The sequence below is a fragment of the Ailuropoda melanoleuca genome, chromosome 3, assembly GCF_002007445.2.
Source record: "Ailuropoda melanoleuca isolate Jingjing chromosome 3, ASM200744v2, whole genome shotgun sequence".
In the NCBI taxonomy this organism is placed as follows: Eukaryota; Metazoa; Chordata; class Mammalia; order Carnivora; family Ursidae; genus Ailuropoda; species Ailuropoda melanoleuca.
In genome coordinates, this window is record NC_048220.1 from 63,633,674 (window position 1) to 63,649,389 (window position 15,716).

A 15,716-nucleotide genomic window follows, 5' to 3' on the forward strand; every position below is an offset into this window, starting at 1 on the left:
CTCCCACTCCCCCTGCTTGTGTTCCCTCTCTCGCTGGCTGTCTCTATCTCTGTCAAATAAATAAATAAAATCTTAAAAAAAAAATTGACCTTGAAAGCAAAATAATAACATTGAACAGTGGGGTTGGTTTATAACACCATGTCTGCTAGGTCTACACCAACCTCTCCATCTTACCAAGCCAGTGGCAGGGTGCTGAGGTGTCACTAGGGCTCCATGATTGTGCTTTCTAGCACAGACAGTGGTAAGGTAGACTCCACTTCGCTGCTGCCTTCCAGATATCTGGGGAATGCAACTAACTGAATATATTTAAATTGTATCTGAAAACCTAGCTGCAAGGGAGTCTGGAAAGTGTGTGTGGGGTGTATGTGTGTGTGTGTTTCTCTAAAGTACAGGAAAGTACGTTGGAAATGTGTCTTTCAGGTTTTTTTTTAAACGGCCCATTAGTTATGAAATCAAGCAAGTTATGATGAGTTTAAGAATAGAAAATAGCAGAGCATATAACATATAGTAACATAAAGTAAAGGTAAATTTTTTTGTTTGTTTATTGAGTTACCATGTAAAATACATTTATTTATACCTTGATAGGGTCTTCATTTCACTAAAATGAATGAGTACTTTGGTATGCTTCAACCCTTTAAAAATATTTGCTGCCTTATTTTTAACGTACGTCTTCATGTTTTGGTGTTACTTTTCAGAGCAACATTTGTTAGCTTGCTTTCTAGGCGCAAGACATTTTAAATCTTCAGAATAAATATTGTTCCCTTTTGTTCAAGAACACTGACATGATTTAGGTAGTGGGTGTCATTTTTGCACTTCCCCTCTGAGTATATTGGCTGTGCCATACATTACTTTCTTATTTAAAATTTTGATAAAAATGAACATTAAAACTAAATTCAGATTCCACCTCAGACCTACTACGTCAAACTCTAGAAAAACTACATTTAAAAAAGAAGTTCTCCAAATGCTTTTAGCCCCAATGACTAGTCCTTTGGAGATTGCATTTGGAGTAAGTTTGTTGTCAAACTTTTGTCACGCTTCTTTCTGGGAGAAACCAGGAAGTCACCCTTCATTCCTTTCTGTCTCTCACTTGCTATACTAAGTGAATCATCGAGGTCTGGGTCTTCTCTCTCCAGAACAAATCTCAAATCCATCTATTTTTCTTTATCTCCACTGTCACCGCATTAGTTCAGAATTTCATTATTTCTGGTCAGTCACCTCCTAGCTCAACTCCTAACATCCTTTCTTGCCCTGTCCCCTCTGTTTACATTCTGCCATGATACTCATTCTAAGACAAAATTCTCATTCTGTCAATTTCCTGCTTATGATTCTTCAGTTTCGCTCCACTGCCTGTGGAATAAAGTCCATTTTTTTTGGCATAAGAAAATTTATTACTGTCATGTTTTCACCATCAAATTTATGATCCTCGTCTTTCCTTCTTGCCTTCATATAAGACCAAAAGAGAGACATTGGCTACTTTGACAATCTTAAAGCAAACTCCAGGAATGTCACCAAGAGCATGACCTTTGCAACCAAATCCAGCAATCAGAACTCCATCATTTTCCTGGAATAAAGTCAACAGTTTACTTTTGGTGTCAGTGGCAATCACTAAAAATACCTGTTCATCATATAAAAAAACTGGGAGATGGGGCGCCTGGGTGGCACAGCAGTTAAGCGTCTGCCTTCGGCTCAGGGCGTGATCCTGGCGTTATGGGATCGAGCCCCACATCAGGCTCCTCCGCTAAGAGCCTGCTTCTTCCTCTCCCACTCCCCCTGCCTGTGTTCCCTCTCTCGCTGGCTGTCTCTATCTCTGTCAAATAAATAAATAAAATCTTTAAAAAAAAAACTGGGAGAAACTTTCAGGAACAGAAACTACAATAGACTAAAGCACTTATATCGATAAAATTCAAGCAGCCATCATTGGGTACAAAGGCTGTGATTTTTTCCATTCTTGATCAGCTGGACCCTGACATAATACCTGATGGCACAGTTTGGCTGTTTGGCTTCCACCCTTTTTTCCAACATAATTCCCTTTGCATGGGAAGCACCTATAAAGTGTTGGCCTTCAAGACTATGCCCAAATGGACTTTCTTGTACTGTTTATTATGGCACTTCTGATCTCGCAAGTGGCTGTGGAGTTCTTGGCTGTATGAAGACTGCAACACTTGCCCATATTGGTGGTGTCATGGGCCTGAGCTAAAGAGTCCATTTTTTTTTTGTTGTTGTTGTTTTTAATGGTAGCATGAAAGGTCCCTGTGATCCAACTCCTGATTATTTATCTAGCCTTACCTCCTGCTCCAGACGTGGCAGTCTAATTGCAGTTCCTTGTATGCCTTATTCTTTCAAGCACTGTGTGCCTTTACAAGTGTTGTTTCTTTTAGTTGGAATGCCCTTCCCATTTTTATTTACAATCACAACTAATACATTAAGACTTGCTTAGAACCTGTCTGTTGTAAAATTTTTAGTGGGTAGAATTGGTTCTTTTTTTTGGTCTGTTTACTTTATACATAACTCTCATGACATTTCTTCTTTCTTTCTTTATTTTAAATCTTATAACATTTTAAATATGTGCAATATATTATTTAAACACTGTAATAACTGTATTTTGTGATTCAGAACTAGACAACATACCTACTAAGTAGCATTTTACATTGCATTTTAAATGTTTTCTTCATAGATCTCTCTCCTACAATAGACTGTGAGCCTCTTAGTGATTGGAGCCATTTCTAACCACATTGTAGGTGTCAAAACATGCTTATTCTGTTAATAAAGGAAGGGGCAATTGTTTTTTCACTTCAAATTTTGACTTAAATTTTGTGGAGCATGGCTGAGTTATTGCTAATTTTTGGAAGGATTGCTGTACCAGACCTTCAAGGTCCATTGTGAATCTCTTCTAAAATGTTGCTACTGAGTATGTCAGGCATTCCTTAGGCAGGAACTAGACATGTATATGTTGCCCTTTCCCACTGCCCCACCACATCCCATCAGATAACATGCAGTTCCTTATTTAGGAACTCTGTACCCTGAGGTTGGTAATACCACTGTCTTTGGTACAAGAAGTATATGATATTACATTGATACATCAATATGTCATTACACTGATACCTCAGTACATCAAATGAATATGATATTTTGAGACTGAAAATGTTACTGCNGTAATTTCTGTATGCCTCATTGCTTCATGCCTCTGGATTTTTACGTTTATAGGTCCTGAATATATATGCTCTTGACGATGATATTCCTGAGCTTAATGAGTATTTCCGTGTGACGCTGGTTTCTGCAGTTCCTGGAGATGGGAAGCTAGGTTCAACCCCCACCAGTGGTGCAAGCATAGATCCCGAAAAGGAAACAACAGATATCACCATCAAAGCTAGTGATCATCCATATGGTAACCAAGCCCTTTTTCAAAAATAATGCTCTCTTCTCTGGGTGTACTTGGTCTAGTTAAGAACTTCTTAAGGGACTTTTTGCAAGTGATTGAAATACAACTTCTTCGGGCACTCTAACTTCTAGGCTCTTGAAATTCTAAGCTGCCATTATGAGGGACACTGTTTATAAAAGAAAATATAAAGATCAATTTCTGAAGTTTAAAAATATATTTTGAAAAGTACATACAAGATTATTTAAAATGAAGAAAAGTATTTCTATTCATGGCTTTCAAAATTTTTTTTATTTAAAAAATTATCCTTTTGTGATATGTTACCCCTAACTAACTGAAGTACTTTCTAATTTATATTTTGTTAAGCTTCAAGAAGTGGAGTTATCACTGTCTGTTTATATAAATTTCTTTTTGTACTGCGAAGTGATAATTTGCTTAATTAAGGAATTATTACAGATGTCTGTCCTAATAAATTGAGACTGTTTTTCTACATTGAAAATTAATAGTTCTGGGGCGCCTGGGTGGCATAGTGGTTAAGCGTCTGCCTTCGGCTCCGGGCGTGATCCCGGCGTTATGGGATCGAGCCCCACATCAGGCTCTTCCGCTATGAGCCTGCTTCTTCCTCTCCCACTCCCCCTACTTGTGTTCCTTCTCTCGCTGGCTGTCTCTGTCTCTGTCAAATAAAAAAAATCTTTAAAAAAAAAAAAAAAAGAAACCACTTTCTTAAAAAAAAAAAAAGAAAGAAAATTAATAGTTCTTTTGTAGGAAAAAAACAAGAACAACTATTAAAAGATCTGTGTAGGAAACCTGAGAGGCTCTTCAACTCTGATTTTCTTAGTTAAATTTTTCTTAAATGTGTTGCAAATCCTTTAGTGTGGCATTAATCGTGTTCTGCTCTAAGTCCAAGAATGAATTCTAGAGATTCAAATAAGAGATTCTTTGAGTAGAGACAAGAAAGATTATCATTTTAACTTTTAACATTTTGAAAACTTATTGACATAGTCTGTGTCAAAAGCATCTTAATCAAATCTTCACTGAAGTCTTTCTAAATGAAAGCCCTTGGAATTTTATTCTGGTGATCAAAATAATTGTGCAAGATTGTTTTGAATGAATAAGGAGTTCTTTCATGGATAATTGGGGCTAGAAGGTCCTCCCTCTCTTTGTATCCTGCAGGCTTGCTTCAGTTCTCCACAGGGCTGCCCCCCGAGCCCGAGGACACGATGACCCTGCCTGCAAGCAGTATTCCACACATCATTGTGCAGGAGGAAGATGGAGAAGTGAGGCTATTGGTTGTCCGGGCACAAGGACTGCTAGGGAGGGTTCTGGCGGAATTTCGAACAGTGCCATTGACAGCATTCAGTCCTGAGGACTACCAGGTAAATTTCTTAATCATTTGGAAATGGTATGTGTGCTTGTCAGAGAGTCTCAGTCCTTCTCTTGGAGGACTAGTGACTGGAAGGGACTTGCACTAGTCCCAGGACATGCTCAGTAGGGAAAATAAGCACGATGGCTCTCTAGGCTTTTGCATTTCTAGAAATTAAAGTACTTCAGGCCTGACACCTAAGTAGCTACTGTACTGATGATTCCTCTTATACCCTATATTTGCCATAGTTTTCATTTGTATTATTTATTTTAACATTACAGGTTTTGATCAGATATATTTATAATTATGTTTCTTACACATTTTAAATCCTCATGTCTGAATCCATCAAACAGGACCAAATTTGTAAAGAAATTATATGTCCATGTCTTTTCAATTTTCATTATATTTTTCTCCAAGTGAGAAGCAGTGTGGTACCAGCAAACAGAAACTTGGGATTTTGAACTGGACCACACTGGATTTAAAGTGGTCTTCTAAATGGGTGTACTTGGGAGCTCAAATCTTCCTAACCTCAGTTTCCTTATCATTAAGAGGAGATAATTACAGTTATAGGAATGTTCAAGGTTGGTGCTCTGGGAGAGAGGTGGGTATTGACATAGGGTAGTTGAGGAGGTCTTTCTTAGGGGAGTGATACCTATGGTGAGCTCTGAAGTTTAAGGAGAAGAAAACTAGTAAACTAAATGAAGGGGGAAAGAACTACTTGAGACTGGTAAAATGGCATGGGTAATATGGTTAAATGGTCCTAATGAGGAGCAAAAAGAAGACCAGAGTTTCTGGAGTGTGGAGAGCTAGGTGTTGTGATGAAAGATAAGGTATGTGGGGACTGGATCTTTCTAGGCCTTAGAGATCATGCTACATTTACACCTTGTATTTTAAAAACAAGGTGAAGTAATTGAAAGGTATTATGTATTTATAAAAGATCAATAGTCTGAATTGGGGAGAATGGATTGGAAGATAGAGGCACTGGATGCGGAAAGATCAGTAAGGAGTCCATTTTGTAGAACAAGGCAAAAGGTGTTAGAATCTTGGACTAGGTAGGTAATGGTGTAGATGTGAAGAAGTAGATGGGCTCAAGAAATGTGCCCAAGTGAAAATGGCAGGATTTGAAGGTGGTTTAGTTTAAAGGATAAGGCAGAAGAGCATGTCAGAAGTGACCCTCTAGTTTCTGACATAGACAACTTGCTGCCATATCATTTAGTACTGTGGAAAGGATTGAATAAGGCATAGATTTTTTAAGGGAAAATAATGAATTAAAAATTCTGACAGAAATTATAAGAAAACTTTGAAATAGTCTTTAAGATTTAAATCTGGAATCAGAGGTCAGAGACAGGAATTTGGGAGTTGGGAATGTATAAATAATATTTGAAGCCTAAGTGCATGGTAGCCTTGTCTAGACAGCCTAAATAGAGCCTGATGAACAGCAGTTTTTAGAGCTTGTAAGGAGACTGTTAAAATAAACAGAGAACGCTAAAAAGGATGGGCTAGAAAGGTAAGGAAAAATGGAGAGTGTGATATCATGGAATACCAGAGAAGAACATATTTCTGGAAGAGAAAATGGCTCGATGTGTAGGATATTGCTAAGGTCAAGTTAAGATGGTTTCCTAAGACAGTTATATATCATTTCTGTTGTTAAGACTTGCAGAATTAGTCCATTGATGATTGGTTTCTATTCAAAATTCCTTCCTTCCTTCTTGAGCTTACGATGTGCCTTTTACAGCAGTTTTTATTCAATTCGAATTATTATATTACCATGGTTAACACTCCTTACAGAGTGGTCTCCATCTTGCTAGAGATTTGTCTTGGCTGTTTTTGAATCCCGAACATCTAAAATGGTACCATGTACATGATGTGCATTTGATAAATATTGAAAAAAGTAAATAAATGAGTGATTAGGTAAATTGGTACTTGGGTTTCTCAGTTTAGCTTTAAGATCATTAATAGCTCCTGAGAATGAAATACAGTTTGTCCACACAAGCTAACACTAGAAAAATTTAAACAAATTTTAAGTATGTTCTCATGACTTGAGGGGATAACATTTACATAAGAGTAATGAGGTTGGGAGGAAAAAAGGGCCTTAAGACTTCAAACTTAAATAACTTTTTGTTTTTCCTCTAGTATGTGAACTTTTCTGATGAGAGATCTATATTATGAATTGCAGTTACAAGTATAAACAAGAAAACGTTAATGCTCAGTAGACTGATATTTCTTATTTTTTGGAGAAATTCTCAGAATGAAAATGTGAAAATGCTGTTGTTATGCGCTGAGTATTTACATTACTCAGTGATATGATTTGACCAGTTTTAAATATACTTGGCCAAGAGTTTTGTTAATTTGAATTAATTTACGAATTTGTGGATGTCTCCTATTCAGATTTCTCATTTGCCTTGACTACTTTTTTTGATGAATAGGCAAGCAAGAAATAAAAATCCATCTGCTTTACTTAGTTGGAGAATATTTATTTAGAATTTATATCAAACACTGTTCATATCCATTTAAGTGTTTTCATTTAAACTTAAGGTTTATATTTTACTTATGTTCTTCTGTTTCAGTATTTGTAATAATTTGGGACATAGAAGACACTCTCATCTTGAACATTAATATATAAAATAATTATAATCTAATGGATAAATCTTTTATTTGTATTTCAGAGTGTTGCTGGTACCTTAGAATTTCAACCAGGAGAAAAATATAAATTCATTTCTGTTAACATCACTGATAATACTGTCCCTGAATTGGAAAAATCTTTTAAAGTTGAGTTATTGAACTTGGAGGGAGGAGGTAAGCTGGAGACTCAAAAATATTAAATATTTGCTAGTTCATCCATCTTGAGGATAGTTGATTCTATTAAGGAAATATGATCCTTTGAATCAGTGTTACTTTTTTTTTTTAATGAGTAAATTACTAGTCTTTGGAAAAAGTACCCTGAAGGTTAATAATTACTTGAGATATATATGATAGACAGTTTTTGATGGATAGTCGCTTTCTTTTCTTGGTGAAAAAAATATTTCCATCTCTCTACGTAAATTTAGAAGATTAGTTTTAAAAATTAATTTTCAGCTCAGTTTTATTTTCATAGACCTTTGCTGTGAGGCTTGGTTAGTCCTGAATTAATATTTCTAATGTTTATTATAAGGACACCACCTGTTGTGCTGTTTTTCCCCCTTTTATTACCCCTTGGTCTTTTCCAAGTAGAGTGCTTTTATTTTTTAAATTTAGAAATATATTTACTATTATGTGTTTCTATGTAGCACAAAATATTGCTTTGTACATACATATATAAAAGCACCCCAGAAGTAGATGTGCTTTTGGAATGAAATAATAGAATTGTTCTGAATCACCAAATTATTATTTTTATAAACTTTAAGATTTATTTATTTATTTGAGAGAGAGAGAGAGTGATTGTATGAGCAAGGGGAGGGATAGAGGGAGAGGGAGAAGGAAAGAATTCCAAGCAGACTACTTGCTGAACACAGAGCCCCATGTGGGCCCCATCCCATGACCCTCAGATAACTACCTGAGCCTTAATCAAAAGTTGGATGCCCGACTGACTGAGCCATCCAAGCAGCCCCTGAATCACCAAATTACAGTTGTCATTCATAGAAGGTGCCCCTAAAATCACATCTCTCCTTTCTTCCTCTTTCAGTTTTTATGGTAGCTTCTTTAAAGCTATCTCCAGGTGTAGCCTAGGTGAAAACTAGCCATTTTAGATAATTTATTATGAGGTGATTATCAATAAAACAGTCAATAGTACTTTATCCTCAATTTTGATATTTGAGAGCTCCAGTTTTCAAAGATTTTTGGGGTCAGAATTCATTTCATGGCAAAACTCATCTGCACTGAAGAGACACTACTTACAGTCCTTATCCCATTTGGATGAACTATTTATATAGGTTTCTTTGCAGAAGTATTAATGTGTTTGATTTTCAGATGCTGCTGGGGGTGTTATAGAATGCATGTGATATGTACTATAGTCCCTATATAAATGTAAGAAATTGAGAGTTGGTAAGGTATCAGCAGGACCGTCTCTTCATTGCAAAATCTGGTATTATTGTGTTATTATCATCTTCATGTTTTAATGAAGAAAGTTATAATACTATATAAGCCATCCAAAGGGAGAGATTGAGTAAAACAGAAATATTAAAATTGTCTTTTACTATGTAATGAGACTTTGGAATAAGTATGGAAAATTTCCCCAAATTTTCCCTCCCTGTGTTCCCAAAGCCCTGGTGAAAGCAAAGGAGGTCAAACCGGGGAAATGATTAAACAGCGCCACAGCTTGGTTTACTGCCTAAAGCAGTAAAAATATGCTGGACGGCTGTTTGGAGGATGGCTTGTAAAAATGCCAGCTTTGTCTGTCTTCCAGATACAAGTCCTCGTATCTCCAGATCATATTTTCATGACGTGACTTCATTAATTAGGGGCCACTACAAAACATTTGAAAAGTTGTTCTTTGTATCACTTGTAGTTAGCAATAGTTATGTAATAGAGAAAATGTTAGTGATCGTTATTGGTTAATAAGGAACATTAAGTAGTCTTCAGAAATAATATTTCTGATCATAGTGATACTTGGTATTTTATGTAGAAACTTCTTCCCATATCTGTAGAATATGCATTGTATGAGTGTTCAGTTGAAAACCAATCTTGCAGACTCTGAGTAAGCAATAGTGGCAGAGAATCTCATTTTCCCCTCGTGAGCTGGGATTGGAGGTAAAGGAATCTAGACACTGGCTCTATTCCCCAAGTCATAGTAGCGAATGTCTAAAAAGTGCAGTATTGTGAGGAGCTAAATTCTTTTGAGGGTCAAGGGAACAACTGTTATTCCATATTGTTTTGTCTATAAAACCAACTCTGCATAAGATAGCCACCTGAATAGATGTTTTATGTTAGCCAGAGTGCATTGGTGTTGAACTTCACCCTCTCTCATGACTTGTAGATAATATGAGGGATGCACTGGATATTCCTTAAAATTCATTTTTCTCTTAAGTCTCTAAGGTGATGTTAGATTTGGGAGCCATAAATTCTCATGTATGGTGTATCCTAGTCATGTTGAGGGGAAGAAAAGAAGAGCAGAGCAGATCTTAAACTAGCATGTCAATCAAGGACACTGGTAGAAGCACATAGGTCTGGATGTGGACTTGCCTCTCTTACTCCTCTTTTCCATTGCTACCATCACTACGCTTCCTGTCTTTGCAAACTTTTGGTAAATTAATGGGCAGGGTATAAGATATATTGGAAATGAAGATGAAACCACTTTCTCTTTATCATAGTCCTTATGTGTTGCCAAGTACTTTATTTTTTACATTATTTATTTGGTCTTTAGAGCAGTTCTGTAAAAGGCAACAATTTTTTAGGTGAGAAAACTGAGTTACCTAGTGTTTTAATGACTTGCCGAAGGTTTTACCGCAGGTATCTTTCACAGCCAGGCCTGAAACAGATTGTTGTAGACTGTTTGTCTAGGTTTCTTTCTACCATGTCATTGGCAAAAGGGTGATCAAGTCTGAGAATGGTAAATAAAGTGGGAATTTAAATGTATGGCTGGAGGGAAATGTTAGGTGCATTTCCCTAATTTTGAGTTGATCGTGGTGAGCAGTAAGGTGACTCTGTCATAGTCATAGTCATATAGGCCTAACTGTGTGATTGTGCACAACCACAAATATTTTATTTATTTATTTATTTATTTATTTATTTATTTATTTATTTATTTATGTATTTATTTATTTTTTTAAAGATTTTATTTATTTATTCGACAGAGATAGAGACAGCCAGCAAGAGAGGGAACACAGGCAGGGGGAGTGGGAGAGGAAGAAGCAGGCGCATAGTGGAGAAGCCTGATGTGGGGCTCGATCCCATAATGCCGAGATCTCGCCCTTAGCTNAGGGGGAGTGGGAGAGGAAGAAGCAGGCTCATAGCGGAGAAGCCTGATGTGGGGCTCGATCCCATAATGCCGAGATCTCGCCCTTAGCCGAAGGCAGACGCTTAACCGCTGTACCACCCAGGCGCCCCCACAAATATTTTTAAAATATTTAAAATGTTAGAAACAATTTACATTGCTTTAAGTAAGTGATTTAAAAAGACAACTGGTTAAGTTGACAGAAATAGGAAATACCCGTTACAACTTACATGGAGTATTTCCTAAAGCTGTGGATGAATTTTTAATAAATTGGTAGCTTGATGAATGTTATACTTCTACCAAAAAACCCAATGTTATACTTTTACCACTTCAAATAATTTATTTTCTGTGGAAGAATGCATGTCATTAGGTGAATATTACTACATTTTCCTCTTCTCTGGATATGTTTTAAGAGCTCTCCATTTTCTCATTGTGTCAATGTGTATTGTGTGGGTGTGTCTCTGTGTCTCCTTGTGAAGTGACTGAATTCTTTAGGGTTGATGGCAGTGGTAGTGGTGACGGGGACATGGAATTCTTCCTTCCAACTATTCACAAGCATGGTAAGCAGCTGTTCCAAGGCCCTTTACTAGTCTACATTTTATTTTAACTTTTCTTTTTAGAGACAACAATACTAACCAATTATTTACACCTACTATGTGCAGGTTCTTTATGTATTTTAACTCAGTAACCATAGCAACAATTTTATAAAGTATTATTTTCTCCATGTTACAGTTACCCAGTGAGGAAAGATCAAGTCAGAATTAAGTCCTTGCCTGCCTCCAAAGCCCAGATTTTCCTCTGTATGAACCAAATACAGTTTCCTGATTCTAACTGTAATAGAAATTTTGCTTGAATATCATTCATAAAATGATTTTTGAAAAATATTTTACATAGCTTTGAATACCTAAAAAGAGAGAAATAGAACATTTATATTTTCCTGTTAAATCCATCATGTTTATTTTATTTACAAAAAGAACCAGCAGTCTTTATATGTAGCATTTAATCAAAACAGATGGGAAAAAAGAAATTTAAAAGGCATTAAATGGGGAGGAGAATAAGTTGCCGATCAGTGGGAGGGAATACTGAAAAGAGAATACATTTGAAGTAGATTCTTATGCAAGCGTGATTCAGCTATTTACCTCAAATATTTTTTTTTTTGTATTGGGAGAAAATGCATAGAATACTTATTTCTCAAGGGAGAACTTTTTCTAATCCTCAAATGTTCCTTTATCACAATTTCAGGTTTTATATTTTAAGGTTAGCACTCATGTTCGCACCCCTCTCATTCCTAACTTCCATCAATGCCTCATGTAACCACTGTATTTAATTACTCTGTTAGTTTTGGAGTTGTTCATTTTCTTGTCTGCATATGTTAATACAACATAAACCCTGAACATACTTCTTAGGAAAAAATTCAGTACTTCTGTAGATATTGGCACCTCTTTAGTTACAAGATTGGAGTGTTTGGGGCCAGGAGAGGTTGATCTATAATGCCATAATGTGATGAAAAAATAGGCCTAGAACTAATACACATTAAAAACCAGGAATCTATTCAGTCAGATTGATGAAAATCATAGGGAAACTGTTTCATAAAGGTAAGAGTCATTTTGGCTCATGTTCTTGTGAGGTCAGCAAAGGTCGTGGGAGACTTTCCTCATATACTCTGTGTGGAAGAATGTTCTCTTTCATAGGGCAGAAAAAGAAAAACAAGTTTTCCTTATTCATCTCCAAGTGCTTATACAGCACTTGTATATCACATCGGTGCCAAAATAGAGAAAGGTCATAAAAGCATGAATATGTGTGGCAACCATTTGTGTCTGCCTTTCTTTCTAAAACAAATTAGAATGTACTCAGTGAATGGTACAACTCTTTTCAAAAAGTTGTTCCTTGGCTTTTCCTTTGGTTTGTAAATTACTTATTAACATTTTCTTGCTATTTGTTGGAACTTATTCATGCAGCCAGTCTAGGAGTGGCTTCACAAATTCTAGTGACAATCGCAGCCTCTGACCATGCTCATGGTATATTTGAATTTAGCCCTGAGTCACTCTTTGTCAGTGGAACTGAACCGGAAGATGGGTACAGCACTGTCACATTAAATGTAAGTACAGTTTTCCCTGCACTCTTAGACACTTTCTGTTCTTTTAAAACTGTTTTATTGTGTTATGAAGGTATCCTTTATGGGGTTTTCCCCCTTTTTTACATAGAAGGGAATGAACCTAGTGGTACACACAATGCAAATTGGTAATTGAATAGTGATTTGACTTTTGTCTTTGTATGTAGTTTTGCATAAAAGTTTCTCTTATGATTTTGAGGAATCCTGACTCTTTAAGGAATACAGTGGAGCCATATAAGTATTATTTTATATAGATTTTGTATTAATTCACTTAGGCTGTGGGAACAGATGTCTCCTAAAGCTCAGTGGCTTAATGTAACAAAGATTTGTTTTTCCACTCATGGTGTATCTCCAGCTTAACTTGGCAGTCATCCAGTTACTGAGGGGTCAAGGGTCACAGAGACCACATCTCAGCAGGTGCTTCTGTTGTCACGGAGGGGAAAACGTGTGGATGTGGAGAACTGCNTGGAGGGGAAAAGTGTGGATGTGGAGAACTGCATGCTGGCTCTTACAGTTTCTTTCTCCAAGTAGTTCTTAACATTTCCACTTAGACATTTTGGTCAAAGCAAGTCACATGGCCATGCATAATGTTAATGGGTAGAAAAATGTAATCCTATCCCACGTCTCTCCCAAAAGGAAAGAAAATCCAAAACATTTGTGAACAGCAGNCGGAGGGGAAAACGTGTGGATGTGGAGAACTGCATGCTGGCTTTTACAGTTTCTTTCTCCAAGTAGTTCTTAACATTTCCACTTAGACATTTTGGTCAAAGCAAGTCACATGGCCATGCATAATGTTAATGGGTAGAAAAATGTAATCCTATCCCACGTCTCTCCCAAAAGGAAAGAAAATCCAAAACATTTGTGAACAGCAGTAAGAGTGACAACTCTATATGACGTGTGTGTGTGTGTGTGTGTATGTGTGTACGTACGTGTGTGTACTTCCTCCTTTGTTTTGTTCCAGTTGGGAATTAAGTTGGATTCTATTGTTAAACAACTGGGAGGAGCTAGAAGCTTGCTCATCTTCCTCAGACTTTATATAAATAGTGAAGAAAGATCACTCAATGGCAGATCTTCTATAAATTGTTGTGGAGTGACTTGAACAACTTTAGAAAGGATAACCAGTTATTTAAGAAAAGAAAAAAAGAATTAAGGGAAAAGATCAAGTTTTATAAAATTCCTGTCTTGAGTGTTATTTTGAGTTAACATTCATATTTAAAGGTATTTATTTTTCTTAATGTATTATTGGCAAAAGTACTTCTTACTTCTTAAGTATATTTTATCCAACTTTGGGAGAAATGTGTTTTTTGGTGAGTTTTTGTATTACATTGAAGATAAAAGGAAATATAATTGGTTTTCAAAAATGAGTTTTATGGCTAGCTTTTCAGAAATTATCACTGATGTCTTCCTTACTACCATCTTTGTAATAAAAGTAAAAATTTTCATGAGTGTGCTTAAATAAAAGAAATTATTAATTACATTTGCTTCATTACTAATATGTGATTGCANAAGGTATTTATTCTTCTTAATGTATTATTGGCAAAAGTACTTCTTACTTCTTAAGTATATTTTATCCAACTTTGGGAGAAATGTGTTTTTTGGTGAGTTTTCGTATTACATTGAAGATAAAAGGAAATATAATTGGTTTTCAAAAATGAGTTTTATTGCTAGCTTTTCAGAAATTATCACTGATGTCTTCCTTACTACCATCTTTGTAATAAAAGTAAAAATTTTCATGAGTGTGCTTAAATAAAAGAAATTATTAATTACATTTGCTTCATTACTAATATGTGATTGCAGAAAAGATAGAGCTGTAGTTTAGTTAGAAGCAAAAAATGTTCAATCAATGTGTAGCTTCATGCAACAATCACTTTTTAAGTACTGTGAGGATCTTCAAACACAGGCAGTACTTTTTCCCTGCCATCAAGAATCTCATATTCTTGAGAAAAACTTGTAGAAAGTAAAATAAAAATTTAATATCCTGCTATCATTCTGTATTTACAAACCTCTAGATCAATGATTTTAATTCCTCTTTTAATACATTTTGCTATTAAATATTTTATAGATTATGAGAAGCCACGGAGCTCTGTCTCAAGTGACTTTGCTTTGGAGCATAGGCTCTGACCCTGATGGCGATCTTGCCTTCACCTCTGGCAATGTCACATTTGAGATTGGGCAGAAGAGTGCCAACATCACAGTGGAAGTACTTCCAGATGAAGATCCAGAACTGGATAAGGCCTTCTCTGTGTCAATCCTCAGTGTCTCCAGTGGCTCCTTGGGAGTTCATACTAATGCCACATTAACAGTTTTGGCTAGTGATGATCCTTGTGGGGTCTTCATCTTTTCTGAGAAAAACAGACCTATCAAAGTTGAGGAAGCAACCCAGAATATCACCCTGTCAGTGATAAGGTTAAAAGGCCTCATGGGAAAAGTCCTAGTCACATATGCAACCCTGGATAATATGGAAAAACCACCTTATTTTCCACCTAGTATAGCCAGAGCAACTGAAGGAAGAGACTATATACCAGCTTCTGGATTTGCTCTTTTCAGAGCCAATCAGAGTGAGGCAACCATAATTATTTCAATTTTGGATGATGATGAACCAGAAAGATCGGAGTCTGTGTTTATCGAGCTACTCAACTCTACTTTAATAGAGAAAGTACAGAATCGTCCAAGTAAGTAACCATTAGTGTGTTGTTGTTATTATTACTATAGGAGGTAAGAATCCTAAAAAAATAAATTAAGAGTTGGGTATAGTAAAAAAATTCTGTAAAAATAGTAAACTCTAACTTTGAAAGCATCACCTTACAAAAGTTTACCTATAAGAAAATGGAAGTGGGACACTTGAAAACACAAAATTATGTTTTAAGTCTCTTTATGTTCCCAAACTAAATTGTTAAAAGTTCCCGTGTAATCCAGTACAACTGACCTCTAGTACTATTGTATTATATGTTATAGC

At 36.1% G+C, this 15,716-nt stretch overlaps 1 protein-coding gene and 1 pseudogene across 1 annotated transcript in view; one reads left to right on the forward strand and one right to left on the reverse strand.

The window, feature by feature from the left end:
• ADGRV1 (adhesion G protein-coupled receptor V1) overlaps positions 1–15,716 on the forward strand; it is a 520,697-nt gene that overhangs the window by 88,977 nt on the left and 416,004 nt on the right. Inside the window, exons 23-28 of the mRNA XM_034655643.1 lie at positions 3,205–3,385; positions 4,550–4,752; positions 7,406–7,535; positions 11,127–11,207; positions 12,606–12,745; positions 14,823–15,432. Coding sequence (XP_034511534.1) covers positions 3,205–3,385; positions 4,550–4,752; positions 7,406–7,535; positions 11,127–11,207; positions 12,606–12,745; positions 14,823–15,432 — 1,345 coding nt within the window. The remainder of the gene's footprint in view (positions 1–3,204; positions 3,386–4,549; positions 4,753–7,405; positions 7,536–11,126; positions 11,208–12,605; positions 12,746–14,822; positions 15,433–15,716) is intronic.
• LOC109490650 lies at positions 1,415–2,176 on the reverse strand (annotated as a pseudogene).